Here is a 22,492-nt window from a genome sequence, read left to right as displayed (position 1 = left end):
ACATGGGAGAAGACAATAAAAAAGGTAGACAAAAGTCACAAAAGAATTAATTTTGTGTCTTTTTATCTTATATAGATTTTTAAATATAAATATTATCAGTGTAGAAGTGGTCCACCACTATTTTGTTTTGCCTTAGAAAAAAATTAAAATTAAAATTATATATTTTTTTGATATGTACTAATTTTTGGTTTTCTCTCTCTCACTCTTTCTCTCCCCCAAACCTTTTGTACTACCCCAATTAACCATTACCATACACATACTCTCCTCTCCATCACGCCACAAACGCATCTTCATCGCATCTCCATCACCAGTGGCTCCTCTCGAAGGTGTTTCCAGCTGTTACTTTGATTTGCTTAGTATTGAGACAGGTCAGTTTTCTCTTCTTCTTGTTCTTGTCGTGTCTGAAGAGCTTTTATACGTTGAAAGGTCTTTTGATTTATCTGTGTATTGAGAAGTGTGTTTGGGGCTAATTGGAACCATGGATCTGTTCCTTTGTAGATCTCTAGGGAAGAATCTTGATTGATTTTATCTTCACCTTTCGATCTACAAAGATCAATTTGGGATCGAAGGTGTTTTGTGATGGAAGCTAGAGTTGAAGGTGAGGGTCAACATTTCTATGGATACAGAGGCAAAAGGAGCGTGGAGTGGGATCTGAATGATTGGAAGTGGGATGGTGATCTCTTCATAGCAACACCGTTGAATCCTGGTGTTAGCCAAACCATGGGGCGTCAGTTTTTCCCACTAGGGAACTCTTCGAATAGCTCTTCTTCTTGCTCTGAGGAAGGGAATGGTAATATTACAAGAGAAGTTGAGAAGAGAAGAAGAGCTGCTGCTGCTGCTACAGGGGAAGATACTGATAATAATAATAATAATGGTGGGCTTAGTTTGAAGCTGGGAGAGAATGGTTATGATCTTAATGGTGAAAGAGAAGGGAAGAAGACGAAACTCGGAGGAGGAAGTGGGACAAATCATCGCTCGGTTTGTCAGGTGGAGAGCTGTGAAGCTGATCTTAGCAAAGTTAAGGACTATCATAGACGTCATAAGGTGTGTGAGATGCATTCTAAGGCTACTAGTGCACTCGTCGCTGGAATCATGCAACGGTTTTGTCAGCAATGTAGTAGGTATGCCTGATGATGAATGAAGTTAATATTAAAAAACAAAAAGGAATTAACTTTTGATTGTTGTGTGTTCCAGGTTCCATGTTCTTGAGGAGTTTGATGAAGGAAAGAGGAGCTGCCGTAGACGTTTGGCTGGGCATAACAAACGTAGGAGGAAGACAAATCCTGAACCTGCCGCCAATGGGAATCCCCTGAGTGATGATAATCAATCAAGCAATTATCTGTTGATTTGTCTCTTGAAGATACTCTCCAATATGCACTGTATGTTACTTACTTAAAACCTCTACTCATCAGACATTCTAGTTTTAGTGTTATTTTTAACATTGTGTTCTGTTCTCTTGTTGCAGCAGCCAATGGATCATCAGACCATCAAGATTTGATGCCTCATCTTCTCAAGAGCCTTGTCAGCCATGCTGGTGAACAGCTAGGGAAGAACTTGGTCGAACTTCTTCTACAAGGAGGTTCGGGTTTGCTTGCAGCTCCTCAAGAGGATTCGAAGCAAGCTCCTGAGATTCCTCGGCAGGAACTGTATGCCAATGGGAACAGATCAGAGAAACTACAAACCAAAGTAAATGATTTTGATCTGAATGACATCTACATAGACTCTGATGATGGCACAGATCTCGAAAGATCTTCTCCTCCTACTACTACTACGAATCCAGCAACAAGCTCTCCTGATTATCCTTCCTGGATACATCAGACTAGTAGGAACTCAGATTCAGCATCTGACCAGTCACCATCAAGCTCCAGCGAAGATGCTCAGGTATATATATATATATGAATCTCTTACCTCATCCATTCCATTTGCTCTAGCTGATTGATAATAACCTCCTTCATCTTCTTCAGATGCGCACAGGGAGGATTGTGTTCAAACTATTTGGGAAAGAGCCAAATGACTTTCCTCCTGTCTTGCGTGGACAGGTACATTTTCTCAACTTGAAACTTTGTTTTTTTATACTGATGTGTTAATAATAATCTTCTCTTCTCTTTGATATTCAGATTCTTGACTGGCTATCTCATACTCCAACTGACATTGAGAGCTACATTAGGCCTGGTTGCATCGTATTGACCATTTATCTTCGTCAAGCTGAAACTGCTTGGGAAGAAGTAAGCTTACTTTGACATTTCTTCTTATATCTTGATTAAAATTTCCAAACTTATCAACTTTGTTTTTTTTTTTTTTTGCTTTGCAGCTTTCTGATGACATGGGCTTTAGCTTGAGCAAGCTTCTAGATCTCTCAGATGATCCTCTATGGACAAGTGGATGGATTTATGTTAGGATGCAAAACCAATACGCATTTGTGTTTGACGGTTAGTTAGTTTCGAGATTACTTTCATCAGTTGAATATTTTTTGCAAGTATTTTAATTGTGAATTTTGGGGGGTTACAGGTCAGGTTGTTGTTGACACTTCTTTACCGCTAAGAAGTTATGATCACAGCCACATTATTAGTGTTAGACCGCTCGCTGTAGCTGCAACAGGAAAGGCTCAGTTCACAGTAAAAGGCATCAATCTCCGTCGACCTGGCACCAGGTTCTAATGTCCCCTTTGAAGCCTTGCCCCTTCCTTTTCTTCTTATTCTTCTTTCTTTTGGTATCTAACAGTCTTTGTTCAGGTTACTTTGTGCTGTAGGAGGAAAATACTTGATTCAGGAGAATGATGATCTCAAGGAGAGTAATGAGTGTGTCAGTTTCTCTTGTGATTTGCCTATTACAAGCGGTAGAGGATTCATGGAGGTGAGAGAGATTTTTATTTAATGGCCTCTGTGTCACTTGTTTATTCATATGACTCAAACTATTTTCAGATTGAAGACCAAGGAGGACTCAGCAGCAGTTTCTTCCCTTTCATAGTGGTTGAAGAAGATGACGTTTGTTCTGAGATCCGTATACTCGAAACCACGTTAGAGTTCACTGATACTGATTCCGCTAAGCTAGCTATGGAGTTCATTCATGAACTCGGTTGGCTACTTCGCAGAAGTAAGCTCGGTGTGTTCTCATTAGCACGTTTCAAGTGGCTCATCGAGTTCTCAATGGACCGAGAGTGGTGCGCTGTGATCAGAAAGCTACTGAATATGTTCTTTGAAGGAGCTGTTGGTGACTCTTCCTCTGATGCCGCCGCGCTATCAGAACTGTGCCTTCTTCACAGAGCCGTTAGGAAAAACTCTAAGCCTATGGTGGAAATGCTCTTGAGATACGTCGTTCCTAACCAGCAAAGAATACACAGCTTGTTTAGACCTGACGCTGCTGGTCCAGCAGGTTTAACACCTCTTCACATTGCAGCTGGTAAAGATGGTTCAGAAGATGTGTTGGACGCTCTAACAGAAGATCCCTCAATGGTGATTTGATCTTTTTCCTCTTTTTTTATCTGATTCTCAGAACGAAAAAAAAAACTTAAATCTTCTTTTGTATTTGGTTCAGGTGGGGATTGAAGCATGGAGAACATCTAAAGACACCACAGGCTTTACACCAGAAGACTACGCTCGTTTACGCGGTCACTTCTCATACATCCACTTGATCCAACGCAAGATCAATAAAAAGTCAGCAACTGAAGATCATGTTGTGGTCAATATCCCTGCGTCCTCTATCTCAGACAGAGAGCAGAAAGAAACCAAATCAGGTTCTTCAGCGTTGGAGATCACACATGGAAACAACAAGCTTCAGTGCAAGCTCTGTGACCATAAGCTGGTGTATGGGACAGCACGCCGGTCTGTAGCATACAGACCAGCTATGCTGTCAATGGTGGCGATTGCTGCGGTTTGCGTCTGTGTGGCACTTCTCTTCAAGAGTTGCCCAGAAGTGCTTTATGTGTTTCAACCGTTCAGGTGGGAGTTGTTGGACTATGGAACAAGATGAGTGTGTAAGTCTATGTTGAAGAATCTTCTAAGTTATAAATAAAATAAATGTTACTTTATATAAATGTGTGATTTCTATATTGTAATATATAAAGAGATATAGAGACATGTGTTTAGAAGGTTGTTGTGTGTAAAAGCTTCTCTTTTCTCTCTGGAACCTGAGGATTCTCTTTCTGTAACTGATTAGTATTTTTTTTTTTTGGTTGACATGATTATATTTTTGTAATTTTAACAATGGAGATGATGTTTGTACTATAGTTAATTTTCTTCTGTTGCTTCCCCTGATTCCCTTGATCAGTGTTCTAAAAATCAAATCGAAAGGTATTTTTCAGAACAATTTTTTATTAAATCGGTGTAAGTTTTATAAAAATCGATCTAAGCGTCTACATAAACAATAATCCTTTATAAGAATACCGATTTTTTGAAAATTGGTTTAATTATTGCATCATATTCTCAAAATGCTGCATGCCACGTTCTGTATTAATATAACTAGAGCTTGACCCGCGCACCCGCGCAGGTGTTAGTTTTTTTTATAAATAAATATTTATTTGTATAAGTGATAATATATATTTTAAAAGTTACCCGTTTAATTTATTTTTAATATGACATTTCTAAACACAATAATTCTATAGTTTATATTGAGTAGTTTTATTTTATCATGTAAACCCTTAGTTATATCATCTATTTATTTAGAATATGACCTGTAAAGTCACACAAATGTATTTTTATTTTTTATGGATCAAAATTTTATGATTATATATAATAAAATTGTTGTATAAACTATTTTTATGGATCACAATTTTATGATTATGTATAATAAAATTTTTGTATACTATTTACTATGTATATGTGGAATTAGTAAAATAATTACCGTATAATGTATGTAATTATGAAATGTATATATGGAATTAATTATTTTCAAACACACATATCTATAATAATAATGTATAATAAAAAAAAGAAAAGACAATTAATATTAAAATTTAGGTTTATTAATTATTGTTGCCATGATTTTTTAGTTAGAATTTGATTTTGGAAATACATTAATTGAAGAGAAAAGACAAAAATCCTAAAAAATAGGTTAATTAATAACTTAAGTGGCATGCTATTGTAAATATAGTGGAAAACTAAGGGATAATCTAATTTTGTACTCCTCTTTTAATAGATTAGATGTATGGTATAAGTAGAACTGTATATCCATTTTCTTCATTGGTCTTGAATACTGGAGACTTGCACTTGAAAGCTGAGTGTCTTCTTAAGTAAAAGTCTTGCTCTGCCACCACACTAATCTCTATTATAAAAAACCATCAAGGAGTACGTAACATCATACCAAAGTACCAAACCAAAGAGCACAAACATCACACTGATAAAAATAAATAAAAAACAAACAAGACAGAGACTGAAAACCAAAAAAGCAATTTAAAGAGTTTCAAACAAACATAAACGTAGTTAAAACAATAAGCTGACTCTTCTTAAGCCTTCTCAGCCTTGAGAGGCTTAACAACCTCCCAGGTAAAGTCAGGATCATCCCTACCAAAGTGCCCATATGCAGCAGTCTTCAAGAACCTCCCATTGCCACCTCTCGTGAGGTCAAGGTTAATAGTCATCATCCCTGGCCTAAAATCAAAGTTCTCCTTCACAATCTTGAGAATCTCCTTGTCTGGAATCTTCCCTGTTCCATAAGTATCAACAAAAACAGACAACGGCTCGGGGACACCAATGGCGTAAGAGACCTGAACAAGAGCCCTGCGTGCTAGATCGCTAGCCACAATGCTCTTAGCCGCTTGTCTAGCTATGTACGCACCGCTTCTATCCACTTTAGATGGGTCTTTGCCAGAGAATGCACCACCACCGTGAGCTCCCCAGCCACCGTACGTGTCGATGATGATCTTGCGTCCGGTTAGACCAGCGTCACCGTGTGGACCACCGATGACAAATCTCCCTGATGGGTTTAGGTGGAAGATGGTTTTCTCGTCTAGGTACTTGGCGGGGATCACCGGCTTGATCACGTGCTCTTTGAGGTCACGTGCGATCTCATCGTTGGTGACGGTCTCATCGTGTTGAGTTGAGATAAGAACGGTGTGCACACGGACAGGGACCATAGCACCGTTCTCGTTGTAGTACTCAACGGTGACTTGTGTCTTCCCATCAGGTCTAACCCACGGGCAAGTCCCGTTCTTCCGAACCTCAGTGAGACGCGCACCGAGCTTCGTGGCCAAGACATGGCTCAACGGCATAAGCTCAGGAGTCTCGTCCGTTGCGTACCCAAACATGTGACCTTGGTCACCAGCTCCGATCTCCTCAGGGCGTTTTGTGAAATGACCGTGAACACCTTGAGCTATGTCGGGGCTCTGCTCCTCGATGTTGACCAAGACTTTGCAGGTGTCAGCGTCTAGGCCGACGTCAGCTGAGACGAAGCCGATGGCACGACACGTGTCACGGACGATTTTCTCGTAGTCAACTTTGGCTTTGGTGGTGATTTCACCAAAGACCATGACCATGTTGGTCTTGGTGCAAGTCTCGCATGCGACTTTGCTTTCAGGGTCTTGCTCGAGGCAAGCGTCTAGGACTGCGTCGGAGACTTGGTCGCAGAGTTTGTCTGGGTGGCCCTCGTTCACTGACTCTGATGTGAACAGAAACGACTCCATAGCCTAAATACAGTAAGACAAAGATTAGTGACTTGGAAGACTAGTTATTAATGGTAGAAAAATAAATCCTGATACAGATTATTATTATTAAGTGTAACCGTTAAAATCAAGATCAGTAAACTGGAAACAGAGATTAAAGTCTATATTGATCAATGAAGACACAATCATTATTAAGTGATTAGTAGAAAGGTCAAACCGAAGAGTAATATTTTCCCTATCCAAAGCAAACAAAACAGCAAATGATTGGCACAGATCTGTGAAGACAGGAGAATCAAACCCTTGTTTATAACAAGAAAAGAGTCAGAGAATAGGTAGAGAGTTTGTCTATTAAAGAGAAACCTGTGTAGAGAGAGAGAGGAAGAGCAAATCTAAGCAGAGAAGCAGCCGACACCGACCAAGCCACTGGACACAAGTACACAACCCTTAACGCCGCTGCACGTGTTCTTTTTATACACTCTTCATTCTTTTTAACTTTCAGTAACTGGTTACTGGTTCAATCGGTCGGATATTTTCTTGTGGAAATTGCATTTATTCATTTCCTATTAAGAAAACATACAAATAATGATATTAATGGTAAGTTGGATTCTCTTACAGAATAATATATACTACTGTTTATTTACTATTTTCTGTTTACTTTTGTAGTAAATAAAAGGTATTGCAATAATTGTATTTACTAATTTAATTTTTGAAACCAATAAAATATAAGTAATTTAAGGCATGTTTTAATTTTAGAATTTTACAAAACTATATATGTACGTAGAACTCTCTATCAGCTACATTTTACTCTGAACATGTAATTCTTCCTAAAGTTATATAAATACTAGACACACTAATTATTTTTGTGAGGATAAGTAACACGTTCTTTTTAATCACAGTTGTTTGATGCATTAGCTCAACGGTTGAGATTTGTGGTAGTTGGTGATAGAGAATGACATTTACCGGTTTCTATCCTGTTTTTTTTTTGTTTGCATTATAAACTACCGGTCAGCCACCAACCCCAGCCGGTTGAATCAGCTTGACGTCGTGGAATGAATTCACATGATGCACGAGACAGCACGTCATCTGTAAAAACCAAATATCTTCTTTTTGCCTCAACGTTAGTGTAAAGTAACTAGCAGACACCAACCGCACCGTATCCTAAACCGAAGACAATGTATATAAACCGATGTGAAGTGTCGTTCTCGTGGTGCATACCGGTTGGTGTGATTATTGTTTTTTTCAGCTCAGTAATCATGACTTAAATCAATTTATAGCTCAACGTATTTTTAGATCGAAGATTAAGATGTTTCGTTCAAGAAACACAACTAAAAAAAGATTATCATATTTCACTATGTTTAGAACAATTACCGAAAAACTTAATTTCGTAGGGGTTAGTTAACCTTGCTTTATTGCATAGTTTCATCATGCACTGACATAGAATGATGATAAGGAGGTTTGAAATCTTTGATTGTGTCCGTATCTTTAGTGAAGGTTATTGGTTCTAGTAGTTTAGTGGATTTAGAAATTCTTTTTGGATTTAGAAATCATTGACTAATCCATTGATTCTAAAATCAGACAAACAGATTTCAAAATTAACTATATAGATTTCAAAATCAAAATAAGTGGGTTATTATAAATCAATGAAATGGATATATAAAGTTCTCATTGTGTAATTATGCATCTAGTTCATCATTTTCATGTGATATATATATATATATTTTTTCTTCTTCTAAAGTTTCTTAATGTCTAAAAAATTATGTATTCATGTTTGATGATGTATACATTCGATAAAAAAACTTAAGAACCTATCAAAACATGCACAAACACATTGCTTATGTTATTTGAATCACAATAATGATAACTAATTCAGTATTTTCGTATGCGAGATAAGTTTTGTTTGCACCTATCAATTTGAAAGTTGAAGAAGTGTCAATAAGTTCTCTCTTCACAAGAGAAAACAACTTGAGAAACAATTCATCATCACTTTTGTAACAACAAGATAAGTAATAACACCAATTTCGTTTTTATATGTATTATACAATATGTTTGTATGCAAGACATGTGCCTAATGCATGTTTTGAAAATGAACAAAAGAGTAATATTAAGGTTCTTATCAACTACGTTTATTAGGATATTAGGATACACACAACAAAACAAGGAATTGGAAAAACCCAATAATACAAATCCAGTCAAAATAACAAGGTTTAACTCAATATTTGCTCTTTTGTGTTTTACTCTTAAAATTATTTATAAATCCACTCAAATCTAAGTTAAAATCAAATCCTCAAAGAAATCATTAATATTGAATAACACATGATTTTAAAATCCATTTTTAAATTATAGAACCAATAACAACAGATTTGAAATTGGATTTTAAAATGATAAAACCAATAACACTTGATTTGGCTTGGATTTTAAAATCCATTAAAACACTTAAACCAATATGAATAGATACTTCACAGTGGTTAGTCCACTGATTTTGACAGTATATGAAGTTTTATTAAATTAATTGTTATAAAATTAGAAACGACATTCTTGCACCATGAAAAAAAGTTTAACATACATTAATACAAATATAGAATGTGGTTATAATTGTTTAAACAACACTAAAGAGTGCAAACTTCAATATATAAAGCACTAATCGAAAGGCTCAATTTCATAGGGGGTTAACTTTCAGATTTTGAGAAAAATTCAAAATATGACAATCTTGCTTTATTGCATAGTTGTATCCTGCACTGACATATGATGATGGCCAAAGAGGTTTGAAATCTTTATTATGTCGTTTCTATAAAGAATAGATATTTCATAGTGGTTAATCCACTTATTTAGGCAGTACATGAAGTTTCTTAAATTACTTGTTAAACATTAGAGTGATGTCTATGTACCATGAAAGAGAGTTTAACATACATTAATATAAATTAAGAATGTGGTTAGAATTTTTTTAAACAACACTAAAGAGGATAAAATTCAATATATAGAGAACATATCAAAAAATCAATTTCGTAGGGGTTTGAAATTTTTGTTGTGTCTGTTTCTCTAGAGAATATAAAAATTTCATTGTGGTTAGTCGATCGATTTAAGAAGTATATGAAGTTTTATTAAATTAATTGTTAAAAATCATAGAAACGATACTCATGTACCAAGATGAGAGTTTATAATACATTAATAAACATGTATAATGTGGTTAGAAATTTTTAAACAACACTAAAAAGTGTAAACTTCATTATATAGAGAATTTACCAAAAACTCAATTTTGTAGGGGTTAACCTTCAGATTTTGAAAAAAATTCAAAAAGATGACAATATTGATTTATTGCATTGTTGCATCCTGAATATAGATAGAATGATGGTAAAGAGGTTTGGAATCTACGTTGTATCCGTTTCTCTAGAGAATATATATATATATTTATAGTGTTTTGTCCACTAGTTCAGACAGTATATGAAGTTTTAATAATTAATTGTTAAAAATTATAAACAATACTCATGTACCATGAAAGAGATTTAAGAATACATTAATACAAATATATAATGTGATTAGAAAATTTTAAACAACACTAAAGAGTGTAAATTTCATTATATATAGCAGTTACCGAAAACTCAATTTTGTAGGGATTAACCTTCAGATTTTGAGAAAGTTCAAAAATATGACAATCTTGTTTTATTGCATAGTTGCATCATGCACACACATAAGACGATGGCCAAAGAAGTTTGAAATCTATGCTGTGTCCGTTTCTCTAGAGAATATATATTTTATAGTGTTTAGTACATTAATTTAAGTAGTATGTAAAATTTATTAAATTAAATTTTTAAATACTATAGTGATGTATATGTACCATGAAAGAGAGTTTAGCATACATTAATACAATTGCAGAATGTAGTTAGAAATTTTTAAACATCACAAAAGAATGTAAACTTCAATATATATTGCAATTATCAAAAAACTCAATTTTATAGGGGGTTAACCTTCAGATTTTGAGAACAAATTTAAAAATCTGACAATTTTGCTTTATTGCATAGTTTCGTCTTGCTTTTGAGCAAGATGGTTTGGAATATTTGTTATATCCCTTTCTTTAATGTATAGATATTTCATAGTGGTTAGTCCACTGATTTTGGCAGTACATGAAATTTTATTAAATTAATTGTTAAAAAATACAAACAGTACTCATGTACAAAGAAAAAGAGTTTAGTATACATTAACAAATATTTATAATGTGGTTAGAAATTTTTAAAAAACACTAAATTCTTTTAATTTAGCATTTTTTATCGAAAAACTCAGTTTTGTAAGGGTTAACCTTCAGATTTTGAAAAAAATTCAAAAAATATGATAATCTTTTTTTATTGAATAATTGCATCTTTAACAGACATATGATGATGGTCAAAGAGGTTTGAAATGTATGTTGTCTCTGTTTCTCTAGAGAATATATATTTTATAGTGTTTAGTCCACTAATTTATGTAGTATATAAAATTTATTAAATTAAATTTTTAAAATCTATAGTGATGTCTACATACCATGAAAAAGAGAGTTTAGCATACATTAACACAAATATAGAATGTGGTTAGAAATTTTTAAACAATACTAAAGAATGTAAACTTCAATATATATTGCAATTACCGAAAAACTCAATTTTTAGGGGGTTAACCTTCAGATTTTGAGAAAAATTTAAAAATTTGACAATCCTGCTTTATTGCATAGTTTAGTCTTTCTTCTGATCAAGATGGTTTGAAATCTTAGTTATATCCATTTCTTTAATGCATAGATATTTCATAGTGGTTAGTCCACTGATTTTGGCAGTACGTGAAGTTTTATTAAAATTAATTGTTAAAGATATAGAAACGATATTCATGTATCATGAAAAAGAGTTTAATATTCATTAATACAAATGTATAATGTGGTTAGAAATTTTTAAACAACATTAAAGAGTGTAAACTTCATTATATAGAGCATTTATCGAAAAACTCATTTTGTAGGGGGTTAACCTTCATATTTTGAAAAAAAGTAAAACAAAATGACAATCTTTTTTTTTTATTGCATAGTTGCATACGTAACAGACATATGATGATGGTCAAAGAGGTTTGAAATGTATGTTGTGTCCGTTTCTCTTGAGAATATATATTTTATAGTGTTTAGTCCACTAATTAAAGTAGTATATAAAATTTATTAAATTAAATTTTTAAAAACTATAGTGATTTCTATGTACCATGAAAGAGAGTTTAGCATACATTAATACAAATGTATAATGTGGTAAGAAATGTTTAAAAATATTAACGAGTGTAAACTTTATTATACAGAGCATTTTCCGAAAAACTCAATTTTGTAGGGGTTAACCTTCAGATTTTGAAAAAAATTCAAAAAGATGACAATAATGTTTTATTGCATTGTTGCATCCTGAATATAGATAGGATGATGGTAAAGAGGTTTGCAATATATGTTGAGTCTGTTTCTCTAGAGAATATATATTATATTGTTTAGTCCACTGATTTAAGTAGTATATAAAACTTAGTAAATTAAATTTTTAAAAACTATAGTGATGTCTATGTACCATGAATGAGGGTTTAGCATATATTAATACAAATTTATAATGTGGTTAGAAATTTTTAAACAACATCAAAGAGTGTAAACTTCATTATATAGAGCATTTATAGAAAAACTCAATTTTGTAGGGTCATAGATTTACATTTTTATATAAATCAATTTTCTAGTATATGGAAAATTGGTTTATAAAAATTTATTAATTTATTAACTAATTAATTTATTAACTAATTAATTCTTATCAATTAATTTAGTAAAACTTCATAATACTCCCTAAATTGTCGCTCTAGCTTAATATTGTTAATTTATCAATTAACAATATTTTTAAAAAAATATTGTTTTGTATTGTTTAAAAAAAGAGGTTCCAATTGTTTTATATTGTTTTTATAAAGATTATAAAAAGATTAATTCCTTTTTTATATTTTCATGATTTTCGATATAAACAATATAATAAGTTTTATAACTTTTATATAAACAATTGGTCATAAATTTTAAATTTTAAATTTAGAGGTTTGGAACCTTTGGTGTCTCTATTTTTCTAGTAAATAGTGATTTTATATTGGTTAGTCTACCAATTTAGGGAGTATTATGAAGTTTTACTAAATTAATTGACAAAAAATTTAATCGATACACATGTACCATGAAAGAGAGTTTAATATACATTAATACAAATGTAGAATGTGTTTAAAAATTTGAAAACTACATTAAAAATCATAGGCTTCAGTATATAGAGCATTTACCGAAAAATTTAATATTTTCGTAGGGGTTAACCCATAGATTTTGAAAAAAATTCAAAAAAATAAAAATTCTATTTTAATGCATAGTTTCATCCTTCACTAACATATGATGTAGGTCAAATAGGTTTGGAACCTTTGTTGTCTCCATTTTTCTACAGAATAGTGATTTTATAAAGGTTAGTCAACCAATTTAGGGAGTATTATGAAGTTTTACTAAATTAATTGACAAAAAATTTAAACGATGTCGATGTACCATGAAAGAGAGTTTAATATACATTAATACAAATGTAGAATGTGTTTAGAAATTTTTAAACAACACTAAAGCTCATAGGCTTCAGTATGTAGAGCATTAAATTTTTAAACAACACTAAAGCTCATAGGTCAAAGAGGTATGGAACCTTTGTAGTCTCGGTTTTTCTAGAAAATAATGATTTTATAGTGGTTAGTCAACCAATTTAGGGAGTATTATGAAGTTTTACTAAATTGATTGACAAAAAATTTAAACGATGCACATATACTGTGAAAGAGAGTTTAATATACATTAATACAAATGTAAAATGTGTTTTGAAAAATTAAAACAACACTAAAGCTCATAGGCTTAAGTATATAGAGTATTTACGGAAAATTAATTAAATATTTTCGTAGGGGTTAACCCATAGATTTTGATAAAAATTCAAAAAAATAAAAATTATATTTTAATGCATAGTTGCATCTTTCACTACCATGTGATGAAGGTCAAAGAGGTTTGGAACCTTTGTTGTCTCTGTTTTTCTAGAGAATAGCGATTTTATAGTAGTTAGTCAACCAATTTTATAGAGTAAGTTTTTAGAATTTTACTAAATTAATAACAAAAAATTTAAACGATGCCCATGTACCATGAAATAGAGTTTAATATACATTAATACAAATGTAGAATGTGTTTAGAAATTTTAAAACAACACTAAAGCTCATAGGCTTCAGTATATAGAGCATTTACGAAAAATTAAATATTTTCTTAGGAGTTAACCCATAGATTTTGACAAAAATTCAAAAAATTAAAATTATATTTTAATGCATAGTTGCATCCTTCAATAACATATGATGAAGGTCAAATAGGTTTGGAACCTTTGTTGTCTCCGTTTTTCTAAAGAATAATGATTTTATAAAGGTTAGTCAACCAATTTAGGGAGTATTATGAAGCTTTACAAAATTAATTGACAAAAAATTTAAACGATGTCCATGACCCATAAAAGAGAGTTTAATATAGATTAATACAAATGTAGAATGTGTTTAGAAATTTTAAAACATCACTAAAGCTCATGAGTTTCAGTATATAGAGATTTACCTAAAACTTAAATATTTTCGTAGGGGTTAGCCCATCGATTTTGAGAAAAATTCAAAAAAATGAAAATTATATTTTAATGTATAGTTGCATCATTCACTAACATATGATGAAGGTCAAAGAGGTATGGAACCTTTGTTGTCTCCGTTTTTCTAGAAAATAGCGATTTTATAGTGGTTAGTCAACCAATTTAGGGAGTATTATGAAGTTTTACTAAATTAATTGACAAAAAATTTAAATGATGTCGATGTACAATGAAAGAGAGTTTAATACACATTAATACAAATGTAGAATGTGTTTTAAAAATTTAAAACAACACTAAAGCTCATAGGCTGCAGTATATAGAGTATTTACGGAAAATTAAATATTTTCGTAGGGGTTAACCCATAGATTTGGACAAGAATTCAAAAAAATGAAAATTCTATTTTAATGCATAGTTGCATCCTTCACTAATATGTGATGAAGGTCAAAGAGGTATTTAACCTTTGTTGTCTCCGTTTTTCTAGAGAATAGCGATTTTATAGTAGTTAGTCAACCAATTTAGGGAGTATTATGAAGTTTTACTAAATTAATTAACAAAAAATTTAAATGATGCCCATGTACCATAAAAGAGAGTTTAATATACATTAATACAAATGTAGAATGTGTTTTGAAAATTTAAAACAACACTAAAGCTCATGAGTTTCAGTATATAGAGCATTTACAAAAAATTAAATATTTTCGTAGGGGTTAACCCATAGATTTTGACAAAAATTCAAAAAAATGAAAAATTCTATTTTAATGCATAGTTGCATCCTTCAATAATATATGATGAAGGTCAAATAGGTTTGGAACCTTTGTTGTCTCCGTTTTTCTAGAGAATAACGATTTTATAAAGATTAGTCAACTAATTTAGGGAGTATTATGAAGTTTTACAAAATTAATTGACAAAAAATTTAAACGATGTCCATGTCCCATGAAAGAGAGTTTAATATAGATTAATACAAATGTGGAATGTGTTTAGAAATTTTAAAAAATCACTAAAGCTCATGAGTTTCAGTATATAGAGAATTTACCTAAAAATTAAATATTTTCGTAGGGGTTAACCCATAAATTTTGAGAAAAATTCAAAAAAATGAAAATTCTATTTTAATGTATAGTTGCATCATTCACTAACATATGATGAATGTCAAAGAGGTTTGGAACCTTTGTTGTCTCCGTTTTTCTAGAAAATAGCGATTTTATAGTGGTTAGTCAACAAATTTAGGGAGTATTATGAAGTTTTACTAAATTAATTGACACAAAATTTAAACGATGCCCATATACTGTGAAAGAGAGTTTAATATACATTAATACAACTGACAAAAAAATATACATTAATACAAATGTAGAATGTGTTTTGAAAATTTAAAACAACACTATAGCTCATAGGCTTCAGTATATAGAGCATTTACGAAAAATTAAATATTTTCGTAGGGGTTAGCCCATAGATTTGGAGAAAAATTCAAAAATATGAAAATTCTGGTTTAATGCATTGTTTGCATCCTTCACTAACATAGATGAGGTCAAAGAGGTTTCGAACTTTGTTGTGTCTCCATTTCCCAAGAAATAGTGATTTTATAGTGGTTAGTCCCCAATTTAGGGAGTATTATGAAGTTTTACTAAATTAATTGACAAAAATTAAAACGATGCCCATGTACCATGAAATGAGCTTAATATACATTAATACAAATGTAGAATGTGTTTATAAATTTTAAAACAACCCCAAAGATCGTATGCTTCATTATTAGAGCATTTCACCGAAATATTCAGTATTTTCGTAGGGGTTAGCCCATAGATTTGGAGAAAAATTCAAAAATATGAAAATTCTGGTTTAATGCAATAGTTTGCATCCTTCACTACATATGAAAAGGTCAAAGAGGTTTCGAACTTTTGTTGTCTCCATTTCCCAAAAAATAGCGATTTATAGTGGTTAGTCCACAATTTAGGGAGTATGATGAAGTTTTACTAAATTAATGGACAAAAAAGTAAAAGATCCCATGTACCATGAAAATGAGTTTAATATACATTAAACAAATGTAGAATGTGTTTAGAAATTTTAAAACAACCCCAAAGATCATATGCTTCATTATTAGAGCATTTACCGAAAAATTCAAAAATATGAAAAATCTGTTTTAATGCATAGTTGCATCATTCACCAACATATGATGAAGGTCAAAGAGGTTTGGAACCATTTTTGTCTCCCTTTTTCTAGAGAATAGCGATTTTATAGTGGTTAGTCCACCAATTTCGGGAGTATTATGAAGTTTTACTAAATTAAGTGACAAAAAATTAAAACGATGCCCTTGTACCATGAAAATGAGTTTAATATACATTAATAAAAATGTAGAATGTGTTTAGAAATTTTAAAACAACCCCAAAGATTATATGCTTCATTATTAGAGCATTTACCGAAAATTTCTGTATTTTCGTAGGCCCATAGATTTGGAGAAAAATTCAAAAATATAAAAATTCTGGTTTAATGCATAGTTGCATCTTTCACTAACATATGATGAAGGTCAAAGAGGTTTCGAACTTTTGTTGTCTCTATTTCCCAAAAAAATAGCGATTTTATAGTGGTTAGTTCACCAATTTAGGGAGTATTATGAAGTTTTACTAAATTAATTGACAAAAATTAAAAATGAGCATGTACCATGAAAATGAGTTTAATATACATTAATGCAAATGTAGAATATGTTTAGAAATTTTAAAACAACCCCAAAGATCATATGCTTCATTATTAGAGCATTTACCGAAAAATTCAGTATTTTCGTAGGGGTTAGCCCATAGATTTTGAGAAAAATTCAAAAATATGAAAATTCTGGTTTAATGCATAGTTGCATCCTTCACTAACATATGATGAAGGTCAAAGAGGTTTCGAACTTTTGTTGTCTCCATTTCCCAAAAAAATAGTGATTTTATAGTGGTTAGTTCACCAATTTAGGGAGTATTATGAAGTTTTACTAAATTAATTGACAAAAAATTAAAACGATGCCCATGTACCATGAAAATGAGTTTAATATACATTAATGCAAATGTAGAATATGTTTAGAAATTTTAAAACAACCCCAAAGATCATATGCTTCATTATTAGAGCATTTACCGAAAAATTCAGTATTTTCGTAGGGGTTAGCCCATAGATTTTGAGAAAAATTCAAAAATATGAAAAATCTGTTTTAATGCATAGTTGCATCTTTCACCAACATATGATGAAGGTCAAAGAGGTTTGGAACCATTTTTGTCGCCGTTTTTCTAGAAAATAGCGATTTTATAGTGGTTAGTCCACCAATTTAGGGAGTATTATGAAGTTTTACTAAATTAATTGACAAAAAATTAAAACGATGCCCATGTACCATGAAAGTGAGTTTAATATACATTATTGCAAATGTAGAATATGTTTTGAAATTTTAAAACAACCCCAAAGATCATATGCTTCATTATTAGAGCATTTACCGAAAAATTCATTATTTTCGTAGGGGTTAGTTAACCCATAGATTTTGAGAAAAATTCAAAAATATGAAAAAACTGTTTTAATGCATAGTTGCATCCTTCGCCAACATATGATGAAGGTCAAAGAGGTTTGGAACCATTTTTGTCTCCGTTTTTCTAGAGAATAGCGATATTATAGTGGTTAGTCCACCAATTTAGGGAGTATTATGAAGTTTTACTAAATTAATTGACAAAAAATTAAAACGATGCCCATGTACCATGAAAATGAGTTTAATATACATTAATACAAATGTAGAATGTGTTTAGAAATTTTAAAACAACCCCAAAGATCATATGCTTCATTATTAGAGCATTTACCGAAAAATTCAAAAATATGAAAAATCTGTTTTAATGCATAGTTGCATCATTCACCAACATATGATGAAGGTCAAAGAGGTTTGGAACCATTTTTGTCTCCCTTTTTCTAGAGAATAGCGATATTATAGTGGTTAGTCCACCAATTTAGGGAGTATTATGAAGTTTTACTAAATTAAGTGACAAAAAATTAAAACGATGCCCATGTACCATGAAAATGAGTTTAATATACATTAATACAAATGTAGAATGTGTTTAGAAATTTTAAAACAACCCCAAAGATCATATGCGTCATTATTAGAACATTTACCGAAAAATTTAGTATTTTCGTAGGGGTTAGCCCATAGATTTGGAGAAAAATTCAAAAATATGAAAATTCTGGTTTAATGCATAGTTGCATCCTTCACTAACATATGATGAAGGTCAAAGAGGTTTCGAACTTTTGTTGTCTCCATTTCCCAAAAAAATAGTGATTTTATAGTGGTTAGTCCACCAATTTAGGGAGTATTATGAAGTTTTACTAAATTAATTAACAAAAAAAAAAACGATGCCCATGTACCATGAAAACGAGTTTAATATACATTAATGCAAATGTAGAATGTGTTTAGAAATTTTAAAACAACCCCAAAGATCATATGCTTCATTATTAGAGCATTTACTGAAAAATTCAGTATTTTCGTAGGAGTTAGCCCATAGATTTGGAAAAAAATTCAAAAGTATGAAAATTCTGGTTTAATGCATAGTTGCATCCTTCACTAACATATGATGAAGGTCAAAGAGGTTTCGAACATTTTGTTGTCTCCATTTCCCAAAAAAATAGTGATTTTATAGTGGTTAGTCCACCAATTAGGGAGTATTATGAAGTTTTACTAAATTAATTGACAAAAAATTAAAACGATGCCCATGTACCATGAAAATGAGTTTAATATACATTAATACAAATGTAGAATGTGTTTATAAATTTTAAAACAACCCCAAAGATCATATGCTTCATTATTAGAGAATTTACCGAAAAAATCAGTATTTTCGTAGGGGTGTTAGCCCATAGATTTGGAGAAAAATTCAAAAATTCAAAAATTCTGTTTTAATGCATAGTTGCATCCTTAAATAATATATGATGAAGGTCAAAGAGGTTTGGAACTTTTTTTGTCTCTGTTTTATTGCATAGTTTCATGGTACAAGGGCATCGTTTTAATGCATAGTTGCATCCTTCACCAACATATGATGAAGGTCAAAGAGGTTTGGAACCATTTTTGTCTCTGTTTTTCTAGAAAATAGCGATTTTATAGTGGAGTCCACTAATTTAGGGAGTATTATGATTTTTTACAAAATTAAGTGACAAAAAATTAAAACGATGCCCTTGTACCATGAAAATGAGTTTAATATACATTAATACAAATGTAGAATGTGTTTAGAAATTTTAAAACAACCCCAAAGATTATATGCTTCATTATTTGAGCATTTACCGAAAAATTCAGTATTTTCGTAGGGGTTAGCCCATAGATTGGAGAAAAATTCAAAAATATGAAAATTCTGGTTTAATGCATAGTTGTATCCTTCACTAACATATGATGAAGGTCAAAGAGGTTTCGAACTTTTGTTGTCTCCATTTCTCAAAAATAGCGATTTTATAGTGGTTAGTCCACCAATTTAGGGAGTATTATGAAGTGTTTTACTAAATAATTGACAAAAAATTAAAACGATGCCCATGTACCATGAAAATGAGTTTAATATACATTAATACAAATGTAGAATGTGTTTATAAATTTTAAAACAACCCCAAAGATCATATGCTTCATTATTAGAGCATTTACCGAAAAATTCAGTATTTTCGTAGGGGGGTTAACCCATAGATTTTGAGAAAAATTCAAAAATATGAAAAATCTGTTTTAATGCATAGTTGCATCCTTCACCAACATATGATGAAGGTCAAAGAGGTTTGGAACCATTTTTGTCTCCGTTTTCTAGAGAAATAGCGATTTTATAGTGGTTAGTCCACCAATTTAGGGAGTATTATGAAGTTTTACTAAATTAAGTGACAAAAATTAAAACGATGCCCTTGTACCATGAAAATGAGTTTAATATATATTAATAAAAATGTAGAATGTGTTTATAAATTTTAAAACAACCCCAAAGATCATATGCTTCATTATTATAGCATTTACCGAAAAATTCAGTATTTTCGTAGGGGTTAGCCCATAGATTTTGAGAAAAATTCAAAAATATGAAAATTCTGGTTTAATGCATAGTTGCATCCTTCACTAACATATGATGAAGGTCAAACAGGTTTCGAACTTTTGTTGTCTCCATTTCCCAAAAAAATAGTGATTTTATATTGGTTAGTCCACCAATTTAGGGAGTATTATGAAGTTTTACTAAATTAATTGACAAAAAATTAAAACGATGCTCATGTACCATGAAAATGAGTTTAATATACATTAATACAAATGTAGAATGTGTTTATAAATTTTAAAACAACCCCAAAGATCATATGCTTCATTATTAGAGCATTTACCGAAAAATTCAGTATTTTCGTAGGGGGGTTAACCCATAGATTTTGAGAAAAATTCAAAAATATGAAAAATCTGTTTTAATGCATAGTTGCATCCTTCACCAATATATGATGAAGGTCAAAGAGGTTTGGAACCATTTTTGTCTCCGTTTTTCTAGAGAATAGCGATTTTATAGTGGTTAGTCCACCAATTTAGGGAGTATTATGAAGTTTTACTAAATTAAGTGACAAAATTAAAACGATGCCCTTGTACCATGAAAATGAGTTTAATATACATTAATACAAATGTAGAATGTGTTTATAAATTTTAAATCAACCCCAAAGATCATATGCTTCATTATTAGAGCATTTACCGAAAAATTCAGTATTTTCGTAGGGGTTAACCCATAGATTTTGAGAAAAATTCAAAAATATGAAAAATCTGTTTAATGCATAGTTGCATCCTTCAACAACATATGATGAAGGTCAAAGAGGTTTGGAACCATTTTTGTCTCTGTTTTTCTAGAAAATAGCGATTTTATAGTGGTTAGTCCACCAATTTCGGGAGTATTATGAAGTTTTACTAAATTAAGTGACAAAAAATTAAAACGATGCCCTTTAACCATGAAAATGAGTTTAATATACATTAATACAAATGTAGAAAGTGTTTTGAAATTTTAAAACAACCCCAAAGATTATATGCTTCATTATTAGAGCATTTACCGAAAAATTCAATATTTTCGTAGGGGTTAGCCCACAGATTTTGAGAAAAATTCAAAAATATGAAAATTCTGTTTTAATGCATAGTTGCATCCTTCACCAATATATGATTAAGGTCAAAGAGGTTTGGAACTTTTTTGTCTCTGTTTTAATGCATAGTTTCATGGTACAAGGGCATCGTTTTAATGCATAGTTGCATCCTTCACCAACATATGATGAAGGTCAAAGAGGTTTGGAACCATTTTTGTCTCTGTTTTTCTAGAAAATAGCGATTTTATAGTGGAGTCCACTAATTTAGGGAGTATTATGATTTTTTACTAAATTAAGTGACAAAAAATTAAAACGATGCCCTTGTACCATGAAAATGAGTTTAATATACATTAATACAAATTTAGAATGTGTTTAGAAATTTTAAAACAACCCCAAAGATTATATGCTTCATTATTTGAGCATTTACCGAAAAATTCAGTATTTTTGTAGGGGTTAGCCCATAGATTTGGAGAAAAATTCAAAAATATGAAAATTCTGGTTTAATGCATAGTTGTATCCTTCACTAACATATGATGAAGGTCAAAGAGGTTTCGAACTTTTGTTGTCTCCATTTCTCAAAAAAATAGTGATTTTATAGTGGTTAGTCCACCAATTTAGGGAGTATTATGAAGTTTTACTAATTTAATTGACAAAAAATTAAAACGATGCCCATGTGCCATGAAAATGAGTTTAATATACATTAATACAAATGTAGAATGTGTTTATAAATTTTAAAACAACCCCAAAGATCATATGCTTCATTATTAGAGCATTTACAGAAAAATTCAGTATTTTCGTAGGGGGGTTAACCCATAGATTTTGAGAAAAATTCAAAAATATGAAAAATCTGTTTTAATGCATAGTTGCATCCTTCACCAACATATGATGAAGGTCAAAGAGGTTTGGAACCATTTTTGTCTCCGTTTTTCTAGAGAATAGCGATTTTATAGTGGTTAGTCCACCAATTTAGGGAGTATTATGAAGTTTTACTAAATTAAGTGACAAAAATTAAAACGATGCCCTTGTACCATGAAAATGAGTTTAATATATATTAATAAAAATGTAGAATGTGTTTATAAATTTTAAAACAACCCCAAAGATCATATGCTTCATTATTATAGCATTTACCGAAAAATTCAGTATTTTCGTAGGGGTTAGCCCATAGATTTTGAGAAAAATTCAAAAATATGAAAATTCTGGTTTAATGCATAGTTGCATCCTTCACTAACATATGATGAAGGTCAAA

At 31.4% G+C, this 22,492-nt stretch overlaps 2 protein-coding genes and 2 long non-coding RNA genes across 7 annotated transcripts; 3 read left to right on the top strand and 1 right to left on the bottom strand.

Moving 5' to 3' along the window:
- The first annotated feature begins 121 nt into the window (after positions 1–121).
- On the top strand, positions 122–4,243 carry LOC103849484 (squamosa promoter-binding-like protein 1). 3 transcript variants are annotated; one of them, XM_009126237.3, is made up of 11 exons: positions 122–368; positions 499–1,121; positions 1,195–1,379; positions 1,469–1,881; positions 1,965–2,039; positions 2,118–2,225; positions 2,312–2,429; positions 2,509–2,650; positions 2,733–2,853; positions 2,922–3,452; positions 3,535–4,243. In XM_009126237.3, exons 2-11 carry the CDS (start codon positions 580–582, stop codon positions 3,967–3,969), a joined length of 2,670 nt encoding a protein of 889 aa, XP_009124485.1. In that variant the 5' UTR covers positions 122–368; positions 499–579; the 3' UTR covers positions 3,970–4,243. The 3 variants fall into 3 exon arrangements, with proteins under 3 accessions (XP_009124485.1, XP_009124484.1, XP_018511566.1); XM_009126236.3 differs by having other exon boundaries at positions 1,466–1,881; XM_018656050.2 differs by having other exon boundaries at positions 180–368; positions 507–1,121; positions 1,466–1,881.
- A 997-nt stretch (positions 4,244–5,240) lies between these two features.
- LOC103849483 (S-adenosylmethionine synthase 2) lies at positions 5,241–7,176 on the bottom strand. 2 transcript variants are annotated; one of them, XM_009126235.3, is made up of 3 exons: positions 6,956–6,974; positions 6,813–6,870; positions 5,241–6,619 (listed from the first exon to the last, which is right to left on the bottom strand). In XM_009126235.3, the coding sequence occupies exon 3, from the start codon at positions 6,614–6,616 to the stop codon at positions 5,441–5,443; it is 1,176 nt and encodes a 391-aa protein (XP_009124483.1). In that variant the 5' UTR covers positions 6,617–6,619; positions 6,813–6,870; positions 6,956–6,974; the 3' UTR covers positions 5,241–5,440. The 2 variants fall into 2 exon arrangements, with proteins under 2 accessions (XP_009124483.1, XP_009124482.1); XM_009126234.3 differs by lacking the exon at positions 6,813–6,870 and having other exon boundaries at positions 5,243–6,619; positions 6,956–7,176.
- Positions 7,177–7,434: 258 nt separating this feature from the next.
- On the top strand, positions 7,435–12,825 carry LOC117134189. The gene is made up of 2 exons (XR_004458377.1): positions 7,435–10,977; positions 12,636–12,825. It is a non-coding gene; the product is annotated as an uncharacterized LOC117134189 (long non-coding RNA).
- A 67-nt stretch (positions 12,826–12,892) lies between these two features.
- LOC117134190 lies at positions 12,893–13,428 on the top strand. The gene is made up of 2 exons (XR_004458378.1): positions 12,893–12,977; positions 13,243–13,428. It is a non-coding gene; the product is annotated as an uncharacterized LOC117134190 (long non-coding RNA).
- The last annotated feature ends 9,064 nt before the right edge of the window (positions 13,429–22,492 follow it).

Source organism: Brassica rapa, chromosome A05 (genome assembly GCF_000309985.2).
Source record: "Brassica rapa cultivar Chiifu-401-42 chromosome A05, CAAS_Brap_v3.01, whole genome shotgun sequence".
In the NCBI taxonomy this organism is placed as follows: domain Eukaryota; kingdom Viridiplantae; phylum Streptophyta; class Magnoliopsida; order Brassicales; family Brassicaceae; genus Brassica; species Brassica rapa.
The sequence above is the reverse complement of the archived record's forward strand: the minus strand, read 5'-3'. Positions and strand labels throughout refer to the sequence as shown.

What these genes read in the sequence shown, in the direction of transcription:
- LOC103849484 (XM_009126236.3), top strand. Translation starts at nt 580, where the DNA reads ATGGAAGCTAGAGTTGAAGGTGAGGGTCAACATTTCTATGGATACAGA. An exon ending in GATACTCTCCAATATGCACT is followed by an intron (nt 1,380 to 1,465) that starts GTATGTTACTTA and finishes CTCTTGTTGCAG; the next exon opens with CAGCCAATGGATCATCAGAC. An exon ending in CTGAAACTGCTTGGGAAGAA is followed by an intron (nt 2,226 to 2,311) that starts GTAAGCTTACTT and finishes TTTGCTTTGCAG; the next exon opens with CTTTCTGATGACATGGGCTT.
- LOC103849483 (XM_009126234.3), bottom strand. Translation starts at nt 6,616, where the DNA reads ATGGAGTCGTTTCTGTTCACATCAGAGTCAGTGAACGAGGGCCACCCA.